General features: G+C 38.2%; 1 protein-coding gene across 1 annotated transcript; it reads right to left on the bottom strand.

The window, feature by feature from the left end:
* Positions 1 to 1,892: 1,892 nt before the first annotated feature.
* On the bottom strand, positions 1,893 to 6,417 carry znf414 (zinc finger protein 414). Its single transcript, XM_014979965.2, has 5 exons — positions 6,071 to 6,417; positions 4,986 to 5,102; positions 3,637 to 3,742; positions 3,098 to 3,561; positions 1,893 to 2,508 (listed from the first exon to the last, which is right to left on the bottom strand). The coding sequence occupies exons 1-5, from the start codon at positions 6,120 to 6,122 to the stop codon at positions 2,339 to 2,341; spliced, it is 909 nt and encodes a 302-aa protein (XP_014835451.1). The 5' UTR covers positions 6,123 to 6,417; the 3' UTR covers positions 1,893 to 2,338.
* Between the last annotated feature and the right edge of the window lie 6,452 nt (positions 6,418 to 12,869).

A 12,869-nucleotide genomic window follows, 5' to 3' on the forward strand; every position in this document is an offset into this window, starting at 1 on the left:
GAAATACAAGTTGCTGCTTTGACATGATCACAGCACTGACAAAACATATGTACAAAAATCCTCAATAAAACATAAAATATTTGAAAATCAGACATCAGACAAAGTGAATCACAGCAACGTCATCAGCCGGTGTAACGCTGACCTGATGCGGTGAAGCTACTAGTAGCAGGAGAGGAGCTGCACCAAAAGCTACAAACACTGACTTTCTCTGACTTTGACTTTCTTTTTGTCTGCTTGTCAAACTTCCTTTCATGTGTGTGTTGTATTCAGGTTCTGCCTAAGCTGCGCCTCGGTATGTAAAGAGAACATTATCGGAGATTTATCGACCTGATTCTTGTATGAAAACCCTGGTAAAATCGTCCTAAGGGATTAAAAAACAAAATCCCATTTGACATGAATGTTTTATGGCAAAATGTGATTTAAGCACCACCACAAACACATACCAGTCTAACCAGGCTACAGAAATCTGGTTTTAATCTTTTTGCCTGGCTGCATTAAAACATGCAGCGAGGCATGTTTTAATGTTACACATTACAGTTTTAGCAAGTTGCTCAAAATCTAAACTGGTATTGTTGTGCATTTACGGTGTAAAATTTACCTTCGAGAAAACGCCCCCCAAAGGAATCACGTAATCCTCCGTGTGTGTGTGTGTGTGTATTAACTAGCATTGAAGCTAAAATGGAAAATAGCGGATCGTTGCACCAATGTTATCAGGTCCACATTAATCTGCACCACACGTCAAGTGACGGAGGATTACATAACAGTTTTTAACTCATATTTCCTCCAGATATATTTGGTATTTTCCACGCTTAATGCCACTCGACAGAGGTGCGCTGGTTAACGAATATTACACAAGCCTAGTTTATGAACTTTACCTAGTGCTAACATTAGCTAGCACAATATGTTACCGGTATCGCGGCAGACAAAATATGTGACTGTCGTCATAAGTTGTGTAAGATTTCTTCTTTGAAACAGGGTGGACACTTTAGAAGCTGCTAAACGGTGTAGTTTTGTGAAGATTACTTACCATTCACATTCTGTGTCCCGTCACTGAAGCCCTGCAGTTCGGGACAGAGGGAGTCATCCGCTTTAGTCAGCGCTAACCAATCGGAACACGTCTTACATCGCTCGTCCTTAAGCCCCGAATGTTCATGTAAGCTTCGCAACAGCAAATAAAGTTGTATAAGCAATAAAACGAGTTCAACCAAAAAACAGGAGCTTCAAAAAAAAAAAAAAAAAAAAAACTCAACCAAAAAATAAGTTTCAAACAAAAATTAGTGATTTCAATTAAAAAAACTCTTTAAAAATGTTTTTGTTTTGTAAAAAATAAATTTTATGATTAAAAAGTTAAGATTTTTTTTTTTTTTTGATTGAATACTACTTTTTTTTTTGTTTGACATGATTTTTTTTTTGATTGAATAATTGTGAAACAAATCTAACTCCATAGAATCATAGCGCCCCCCTTTTGTAAATATTTCCACCAGGCCCCCTGCTGTCCTCTGAAAGTCCCCCGGGGGGCGGTACTGCCCACATTGAGAAAATCTTTCTCAATATTGGACAGATATCAGACAAATATCAATATCAGTGCATCTCTAGGTTAGAGCTCAGGTTTTAAGCTTTTCAGGTGCTAAAAAGCTCCTAATCATTGTAAAAAAATAAACTTGTTTACACATACAAGGTAAAAAAAATCCCTTTAGTTGAACTGCATCCAGAACCAGAGGAAATAACAGAGCTGCTCCAACATGTGGATCTGTACAGTTAAAGCATCATAATGGGAGACAGACGTGAGTACCAGCAGTACACACCAGGACATACCGCCATGGTTCACACACAACAATGTTGATTATGACTTGAAAGAAAATTGACAAAGAATGACAAACATGGAACAGATCTTTAAGTCTGTTTTTACTGCCAGTATTTATTATTTATTATTTAAACATGTTTTCGCATAGGAACATCTGTCTCATGCAGATGTTATTAAAGATATATTACACCTTCCTTTCACCAGATAATGCACTGCCAAAAGTAGAGGTTAGGAGCCAAACCAAAACATGTTATTTATTACCAGGAGAATAATAATCACAAAATGTCGTTGCAGTATATATTAATCAACTACTAACATTGAATTAAAACCAGATATGGATATTTAAAAATGCTAGATATCAGTATGCTTAAATATTAAGTTTTGGAGTTCAAGCAGTAAGAATTACATTTAGTCAATATTCACTGGCTGATGTCAGCGTAGCCATGTGAACGGTGATCAGGGACATGTTTAGGTTTTTGTCTGGATTAGCCCCGCCTCTCCTCGCCCAGCTGTAGAACTGAAGAAAACTTTGAGCTAAGACTTGGGGACAGTAATTCCTGCTTCTTCTCCAAATTTGTTGCCATGGTGCTGACTGTTGATATGTTGAGTCATTTCCTTGCGGTTGGTTAGGGTGTGACCACACTGGACACAGGTATAGCGCCCCCTAGTGTGCTCCCAAAGGACACGTCTGTGGCTCGACACAGCTGAGGCAAAAGGATAAACAGTTAAAGGTGACGTATAATTCTTCCTTGAACAGAGTAGGATAGATCTATACGCTACAAGACATGTTCATTGCAGTTTGTGTTTGTGCCTATTTTGAGCTTTCAGAATGAGCTGTTTTAGTGATCTGTCACTTGTATTTAAACAAAGTGTGATGGCAGCAATGCCAAGAATAATTTTTTAAAGTTACTTATTCAGTTTAAAAAAAATCATTCTTGGCATTGCTGCCATCACACTTTGTTCTAATAGCTGAGCAGATTTCTGCCAGTTCCTGGTGTTTAGATAAATGATGTTTGGAGATCAGCTTGGAGCGCCTCTGGGCCGCCACCCTACTGCTCAGAGACCAAAACATTCTGATTACTTCCAGTCAAAAGAAACCTGCTGGTCTCATTAATCTGCCAGGGTGTGAATAATATTGGAGATAACTGTTGGACATATGACTGGAGAACTATTAATAACTTTCAGCATTAATCTAAGACGTAAAATTAAGAGAAAGTTATTTTAGACACTCAAAACAGAAAATATGTTTTGAGTGCAGAAGCTTTGAGTTCATTACCATGGAAACAGGCTCACCTTGATTCTTCCTCCAGACAGCGGAGGAGGCAGGATAAGCAGCTGATCCTGGAGCAGCCAGGTCTGCAGCTGCTTTGGGAGCTATGGGCCTGAAGCTGGCCGCCAGCTTAGCGGCTGTGTCCCTGAGCGGGCTCTGTGGGGGGGCTTCAACACGCTGGGAAGGTGGGACTTCCTGGAGACTCAACATGGGGGGCCCAAGCCCAGGAGGGTCAGCAGAGTCTGGCACAGGGACAGCAGAGGGGACTGATGTGGTCTGGATGGGAGCCTGCTGTGGAGACACCGACTCTAGCTGTGGAGGAGCCAGCTCAGAGGTCCTGGGGGCCGAGTTGGAGGCAGCCACAGCAGCCAGCACGGGGGCCGTTGGCTCTGCAGCCTTTGGTTTGGCCCTCGGCACCTTGGAGCAAGTGTGCAGATGGGCCAGGAGGCCCCGGTAGGAGCGCAACTTGGTGCGGCAGCTCTCACACCTTCGCACACAGAAAACACTCTGTCATTTCCAACACACACACGTGCACACACACCAGCTGTTAGACTCAACTCACTGGAAGTAGATGTTCGGCTTGTAGTGATGCCTGGTATGTTCCATCAGTTTCTGCATGCTGGGGAAGGAGGCGCTACAGCCGCTGGTGGAGCACAGCAGCTTCTTACCTGGAGGGAGGAAACAACCTTCAGCCACTCAGCGAACACTTCATGGGTCAACTCAGAACCACAGGAGAGAGGAACCGCAAAATGGCTGAGCAAGTAGACGCCCTCTTATGAGCTTGCACCCTACTGCCCCAGATTTTGCACATAATACCAATAATAATACATAGACGAACGGAGGGTGAGTGTCTTCATGAGAGTTCCTTCACATTGTGCAAAAAATAAATAAATAAAAAATTAGTAGTTATTCCAGAGTTACTCAGACTAGGAGAAGCGAGACATTGTGAGCAGAAAAGCTGGTGCTAAGCTAACCTCAAATCAAGCTAGTTTGGGTGACCATGATTATGCATCAATGGAGACTTCTAATCCCTCTTCTAAGAGGAGAAATTCCCCTGTTACTCCAACCAAACCATCAACTCCACCTATTAAGATTAAAACCACCCAGGACGCTGGTTGAAGCAATTGAATAACTGACTTTAAGAATTGACAATTTTGGGGAGCAGTTGACAAAAACCTCCACAATGGTACCTAGCATTGCTAAGCTAGTGGAAAATGATGCAGCTAATATCACAAAGTGCAAAGCTACTGTAAGAGAAAAATAATTCCTCAAATTACCAAAGAAAATAAAGAACAAAATGAAAAAGTAACAGAGTTGGAGAGATGCTGGAACCTCAAAATACATGATCTACCAGAAAAACATAATGAAACATCATGAGAAGAGTTGTAAGGAAATCATCTGCATCTTGTCAGAAATCACTCCACAATGGGCTCATCACTGTATGTTTGCTAAGGCAGATAACTGTATGTTATCTAAATACATACAGTTTCCAGATTTGGAAATAGAAAATGTATATGACTTCATCAAAAAAAAAAAAAAAACTACATGACCTGATAATTAACAACTTTGTCATTCTAGGGATGATTATTATACACAAGAATAGATTTCTTCGATCTACATCAAACTTTATTGCCTTCCACAAAGTGCATTTTCTTTTTGTCACCAAAACATATGAAAAAAAAAAGTCTTGTGAATATCTTCAAGATGGTAGAGGACCTGAAACTCATGGAAAACCTCTACTACTAAGCTTATGAATACTGAATTAACTCAATTTTTTTTATTTGTTCTTCATTAACCTTTCACTTATTTCATTTTCTCTTTGTTTAAACTTGCAATCGCATTATTTAACAACAAATTAAGTTGTTGGAATAAAAAGAAGAAGAAACTGAGGTAGTCAGACTGTGGGCTCACCAGGCAGGGACTGAGCCGGGCTCTCGTGGTCCATGATGTGACTCTCCAGAGCGCTCTGCTCCGTGTAAACACGCTTACAGCCGTGAATCGGACACAGAAGTCTTCTGGTTCCCAACACTGACAAATACAATGCAAACAGGCAGTGAAGTGAGCTGACTGTTTGGCACAGTTCCACTCAATACAGTCGGAAAATAAGTATCTGAACAGCCACTTCCACAGACGAGAGGTCTGATTTTCACCTCAGCATTGAGAGATGGGATTCACAAAAAAAAAAAAAAATCAGTGTAGGATTTTTAAATAATTAGCATTTTATCGCAAGAAAAATATGTTAAATAATATGAATAAGTATTTACTACAAAAGAAATATGGACCGATCTTCAGATTGCTCAGGTTTCATGGCCTGTTGCCAGTTCCCTCCAAATGTTCTGTTTCTGAACAGATGACCCGCCCAGCCTCTCCTCAGTACACTGCAGCCATACTGCCTGTTTCACAGACAGTCAGCCCCTAAACATAATGCTTCCACCCCCATGCTTCACAGTTGGGATGTTTCTTCCTCCTCCAAACACAGTGAGTGGACTTCATTCCAGAAAATTCTGCTTTGGTCTCATCTTTCCAGGTCTCCTCTGGACGGTCCAGATGGTCATCTTAATTAAGACGGAGCTGGGGACCTTTAATACACTGTAGGATTTTAACCCATGATGGAGTAGTGTATGGTTACCTTAGTAACAGGTGTCTTTTATACAGGTACCGAGTTCCAACAGGTTTAATTAATCCAGGTAATGAGTGGAGGGTAGAAAGGTTCAATCTAAGACAGAACTCCTGCTGGTTGTTTGATGGTCAAATACTTATTATGTTAAAAAGTTATCTAAAAATCACACAATACCATTTTTTAGATGCCGTCTCTTACAGTTGAGGTGAAACGAGGGGAAACTTGATCAGTCTTCGGTGTATCAGATACTTATTTCCCCTTGTTTCTGTGGTAGTCAGTTAGCTGCGCTGCTAACGACTGAAGCGCAGCAAAGTTTAGGCCGAAGGCAGCAAAAACAGGACAGTAAAACCGTCTGGAGTAAAGTGAAGTGACAAACCTCCGTCTTCATTCTTAGAGGACTGCATAACAGTTTCGCCTGGAGACATCATTTCAGAGACAACAAAACAGGTTGGAAGGAAAAACGAGAAAAGACGATGCGGTGAAAGCCACAAGAAGATCTGGGATAAACTCCGAGTTTTCAGTCCCAGAACATAAAATATTAAGTTCTATAAACCCTGTGTTTCCTAACAAATGGTTAAACGGCTTCTTCTGCTGCTGCTTTTTCTTCTTCTTTATTTATTTTTACTGGCGGTTGGCAAAAAACATGTAGTACCATTACCGCCACCTACTGCTATGGAGCGCAGTTCATAAGGATTTAATTCATACTATATACGGGGGGCCCAAAGTGGGTCCTGGAGGCCCGGTCTTGTGAGAAATTCTGCCCCCTGTGTCGGGAGCGCGCATTGCAGCCAGAGAGGTGGATTCGGCGGATCTGACCATTTTCACGGCGCTTCTGATCGACTTTTCGGTAAAAACTACTCATATAATCATGTCAATGTTGTAACTTTCAGTTTAATCGGCAGCTATCAAAATAAAAATACATACATAAATGAACGAGGTCTTGTGTGAAGGTCTTTTTACGCTGTTTTGTGTTATTTTAAACGCGAAGAGAATCGATCTTTTTTTTTTTTTTTCAGCTTTTGTCTCGTAAGCCTGACAAATAAGTCAGTCAACAAACACATGTTCCCAACACGAAGTGTGCATTTATAATTTTTCATTTCTGATAAAGGAGGAGGGAAGCTGGCTGATAGCAGGGCACAAAAATAAAGACTTCCTGAAAAGATCAGAGTGTAAACTTTTTGGTCAATCCCGTTCTAATGGAAAATAAGGAAATGTCTAGTATGCTATCACATATAATTTTTGAGAATTTGGAAACTGTTACTTTTTATTTCCCAAAGTTATAGGGGGAGAAGAGGAGAGAATGGATATTTCACCAGCCTGATAAAATCTGTTCCCCCCCTTAAAATGGAAACAAATTAATTTACCAGCAAGTCTTTTACATCCTGTGAAACCTTTTTTCTGATTTGTGAAACTTCACTTAAAAGACAACTGAAGAAGATTTTTCCTTCCTTGAGCCATCACCATTTGCAATAACTCTTTGTAGAAGTAATGAGTTACACCACATTTAATTTCCCATTGGGATTAATAAAGTGGTTCTAAATTAGAATTGAAAAGACTGCATGGAACAAGTGTGAATGGTAATCTCATCTTTATTGAAGTCTTACAAATCACATAAAGGTTTCACAAATCCCAGACATGGATTAAAATATTCTGTTATTTGTTGAGAATAATTTAGTCTAGATTTGAAGAGTCTAGGTGTGAGTTTTGGAGTTGGAGCAGCTCTCATGTGACACAGATCCAAAAAACATCTGAAATTAACCTTTATTGAAGTTTCAATTATTGTACTTATTAAGTGTACATATGCAGGATGTTGGGGGTTTTCTTGACCCTCAACCGCATCTACTTTTAATAACTACAGGAAATGAAATTATTAAATTATACACAAACAATTTTGTTAAATAACTGTTTTCACATGTTGATGTATTATGTTTTGGCTAAGTACATATTTATTTTATCAAAACATACAAATTATAGTCATGATAAAAAATTTTCATTAACACTCAAAATAAGAATATTAATGTTATAATCACCACTGTTCAGAATAAGTCTCACAGCAATGTAAACCTCATGCTGTAGACGCCGCAGTGGAAACAGGAAAATCCACAACCTCTTTTGCTAGGAGTTTTTTCTGCAAACTGAAATAAACAGCTTCATTTAATGATTCACATTTTAGGTAACAAAGAAAATAATTCACCATACATGTCCATTTTATGTAGGGGGAACATATTATTTCAGGTGGCTGAAAGAGCTGCGTGTCCCGAGGCCGAAACATCGTCAGTGACCCCTCACACCCCCACCATGGACTGTTCTCCCTGCTGCCCTCTGGAAAGAGGTTCCGCAGCATCCGGAGCAGGTCCACCAGGTTCCGAAACAGCTTTTTCCCACTTGCCATCAGACTGCTGAACTCTTAACCGCACTGCACTTAAAATCTGGTCTCCACTTTATACCTTGCACATGTACAAAACTAAATAACTTCTATTTTTACTGTCATACCTGCACTTTATATTTTATATTTATATTCATATTTTATACTGTATTTTATTTTATTCTGGAGTAACCTCATAACATTGAAAGCTCAAAACACTGTCCTGAGCTGTATGCAACGAAATTTTGTTCTGTATACACCTTGTGCATGCAAAATGATAATAAAGTCAGTCTAAGTCTAAGCTAAAACATTTTGTTCCCCCTCCTAACTTTGGCAAAAAAAGAGCAAATGTTATGAAAATCACTGGATTTGTTGTTGATGATGAGTGGAATCAACACAGTAAAAGACTTGCAGGTAAATTAATTTGTTTCCATTTTATAGAGGGGGAACAGATTTTATCAGGCTGGTGAAATATCCATTCTCTCCTCTTCTCCCCCTATAACTTTGGGAAATAAAAAGTAACAGTTTCCAAATTCTCAAAAATTATATGTGATAGCATACTAGACATTTCCTTATTTTTCATTAGAACGGGATTGACCAAAAAGTTTACACTCTGATCTTTTCAGGAAGTCTTTATTTTTGTGCCCTGCTATCAGCCAGCGTCCCTCCTCCTTTATCAGAAATGAAAAATTATAAATGCACACTTCGTGTTGGTGTAACCCAGCTGTATTTTATTTGTTTGTTCTGTGTTATTTGCTTTTCTGTATTGTTTTTACCTTATGGGTAGTGTCCCTTTAAGAGCAAAGCACGACATCACTTTACGGCAGCGTTCCGACTGCAGTTACTAGGGAAACTCCCGGGCTTTAGAGTTTCAGAGCTGCTGCGGAGTAGAGACATGCCAGTCTCTGCCGTCCTTCTGCATAGCGCCAGACTTCTTTATGCCTGATATATGATGTTTTCCTGCTAGTGCATTATTGTGGCCGATATCGGGGAAAGGAACACTGGGAAGGTGCTCCTGTGCCTGGGGAGGAAGAGAGAGAGGCCGCGGAGTTGTCTGTGGACATCGGCTGCCGTCGTCATTCTGGGTCGCCATCCCAGCCAGGACAACCTCTTTCATCGTTTTGTACGAATCAGACACACACACAAATATAGAGCTCTATATGAACTATTTTTTTTTCCTGGCCAGCTTCTTTTAATTTAATTTATTCTTATTTTTTTTTTTACCAAGGACCCTGAAAGGATTCTTTATAATCTAAGTTTTATTTTTCTTTCTCTTTGTGGGTTTTCCTAGGAAAATTGTATGACAGTGTTGAGACGAAGTTGGATGTGTTTCAGTCCAGTAACTTGCAATAAACATAACTGGTTGATAGTAAACTGCTATCTGAACCCGAGTAGATTCTGTTCTTTGGTTACATTGGGAACCTGTGTTTGTTGACTGACTTATTTGTCAGGCTTACGAGACAAAAGCTGAAAAAAAAAACAGATCGATTCTCTTCGCGTTTAAAATAACACAAAACAGCGTAAAAAGACCTTCACACAAGACCTCGTTTATTTATGTATGTATTTTTATTTTGATAGCTGCCGATTAAACTGAAAGTTACAACATTGACATGATTATATGAGTAGTTTTTACCGAAAAGTCGATCAGAAGCGCCGTGAAAATGGTCAGATCCGCCGAATCCACCTCTCTGGCTGCAATGCGCGCTCCCGACACAGGGGGCAGAATTTCTCACAAGACCTGCATCCTGCATGTTTCCCTGGTTTAACACACCTGCATCCAATGATGGCTTAGAAGAGAAGAACACTGACTTAATGTGGAGGTTGTTACTACAGGAAGAGAACCAAAACATGCAGGATGAACATCGGCCCTCCAGGATTAACTTTGGGCACCGCTGATCGAAACGTATGTACTTAAATCCACCCATCCATTTATCTATCTATAGAAATATATCTGTCTATATAAAGTTATGATATTATCATTTAGATGAGCTTTTGCCCCTTTACATGGATATGCAATATGACTATATAGGTTATTATGTAGCATGTGCTTAGATTGATCTCGTTGGTAGAAGTGCTGCAGGACCCAAATTTGGAGCCACTAGCAACCAATTCATTCTTTTAATTATTTTCCAATTTCTTTCAATTGTTGTTTCTCTCCCTAATGTACAACAAAAAATCTCCAGTATTCTCTTTTTGTATTCTTAATAATTCTTCTTACCATTGCATAATTTTTTTAAAATAAATTAAATTCTTACAAATTGGATAACCTTTTTGTACTTTAAATGCTTTATTTCTTAACTTTATTGATTCTTTACATTCGTTCATCCACCATGGTACCATTTTCTTAACATTTTTACAATTTCAAAATTTACATCATTTATATCCATTGACATATCTACTTCTCCTAAGTTTATTTGACTCAAATACCTATGGTATATTTAATCCAGTCCACCCTAGTGGTTCATTTAAAAAAAAAAAATCAAATTTTTATTTGTCTTTATAAACGTATTATTTAAAGTTAATACTACTCTTGTTGTAATGGGATAATGATCACTACCTATTATTGAATATTTATTAATGAACCACTCACAAAACCTGAAAATTTTAAACAATTGTTAAATCAATTACTAACTCCATTCCTTTTCTTATATTAATTCTTGTTCCACTCTCATTATTAATACATACAAGATTTTTCATTTCCATTAATTCTTCTATAACTTGTCCATCTTTATCACTTACCCCATAGTGAACTACTTGCATTAAAATCCCCACACCATATAGCTTTCCCTTTCAAATATCCCATCAATTCCTTCATCTTTTCAAATGTCATTAATTTACATGGATTATAAAAATGTATTATCTTAGATTTAGAGTAAAAACTCCCCATAGTTCAACTACAATATATTCCAGTTCTACTTTCCCTAAAATCTCATATTGTATTCTCTGTTTACAAAAATCCCACACCCTCCTCCACTTCTTATACTTTTATAACAAAATCTAGATTTGGTTTTAGCCATGTTCTCTGTATACATATAATCTCTGGGTTTTCTTCAAGTCCATCTATATATCTTTTAAATTCCTGTCCGTTTGCAATTAAACTTCTGTAATATTATATGTTTTTATCACCTGGGGCTGGTCTCCCATCTGATCCCAAACTTTTATTAATATCTTCCCAAGATCTATTGAACCCCAAAAACTTTTCAGCTCCTCTTATTATTATTTGAATCTTTTCTGTTTGGTGCTTAGCTTGATATGTGCAGTTAATCACATATGCTATAAATAATATAAAATTTTACACAAACACGGTGAGCAGCCGCTGCTGCTTCTTCCTGCTGTTCATCTGCAGTGGGAAAACAACAACTTGGTTTACCACCGCCTACAGCTGGACTACATTGTCATAGAAGTGCCTTAAATCGAAGTTACGGAAATATTGTCTGATGATAATTTTAATCTCTTAAATGATTTATGACTAAATCAATTAAAGCTAGTTTTGTCTAGTTTCTGTTTAGGTTTTGAATCCATTGTCCTCATACTTATAATCAGTCTGATTGTTCTCTATTGCATCTTTACAAATGTGTGTATCTTTCCCTAAAATGAACAGAGTGCTGTTTAGCTCAGTGTGTCCAGATCCCAGATGTGAAATGATCTCTTTCTCTCTCTCTCTGTTTTAATGGATATTTTATTTCTGTTTTCCCAAATGTAAGAATTATCACACATTTGTCATTTAAATTCCTTTAAATTGATAGTTTTGTATTTCTACCTGTGAACAACTGACTGAGATCAATTGTTCAAGGACAACTGATCAGTTGTTTATACCACACCTGTTTCCATATTAACTCTTTGCTCCTTCCATCATTTACACAGATAAGATTTTTATTGTCCATTAATCTATTACTGTTCCATTCTGATTAATATTAGCATCCCAAATCAGTTGTGTTTATTACAATTACACACCAAAATATTTTCCAATTAAGTCGATTCCAAGTCTATCTTTTGATTCATATAAAGCATTTTGCATGGATTGTAGTAATTAATAATTTTGATGATTTCCTTCCTATTCCAAACTTCAACAACTTTGCTAAAAGCCTAAACTGAATTTGTCTTTTTAAAATTATTACACATCTTCCTACTCCATGTCTGTGACTTTTAGAGCTGACTCAGGGCTGATTGTCTAATTCTACCCCAACAGCAACAATTAACACCTTGGAACATCTAGTTACACACATGAAACAGAAAACACATAGTTTATTTTACTTGTATAATTCCTATGGAACATCACTTCAACTGGTTGTCTCATGTCCCAGCAGTAACGTGAACTTGACGAAAGCTTTTCTTCTTGAACAATCAGAAGAACTTCCCATCAACCAACTAGAAACTCTAACCTCAGAGCAGGTTAAGAAGGTTAGACTCATAAACTGAGTCTCAGTCTGGGTCTAATTAAATCAAGAGACAACTTTCAACATGAGGCTACGCTTTTAGAGGACAAGGCTCTGTTGACCATGCTGGTCCACTGTCTCTACATCTTAATTCCAAATGGAAAAACACAAACAGCAACTTGTCACATTTGGAACAGAGGATAGAAAGCTTGTAGTTCTTAGAGCAGAGCACAGGTACGTCTTACAGGACATGGCAACAAGAGCAAATATTCAGGAGTCAAGTCAATGGTTCGTGATGCTACAACCTGAACATCTTCACTCACTTTAAGCAGAAATCTATTTTATTTTTGTGCATGGGATACAATAACTAAAGACTGAAATTCAACTGACTGAATTTCACACAGAAAACTGCAGTGCAGCTCTATTAAAGAACA

Source organism: Poecilia mexicana, unplaced genomic scaffold (assembly GCF_051168715.1).
Source record: "Poecilia mexicana isolate PSO_F unplaced genomic scaffold, ASM5116871v1 scaffold_3, whole genome shotgun sequence".
Taxonomy (NCBI): domain Eukaryota; kingdom Metazoa; phylum Chordata; class Actinopteri; order Cyprinodontiformes; family Poeciliidae; genus Poecilia; species Poecilia mexicana.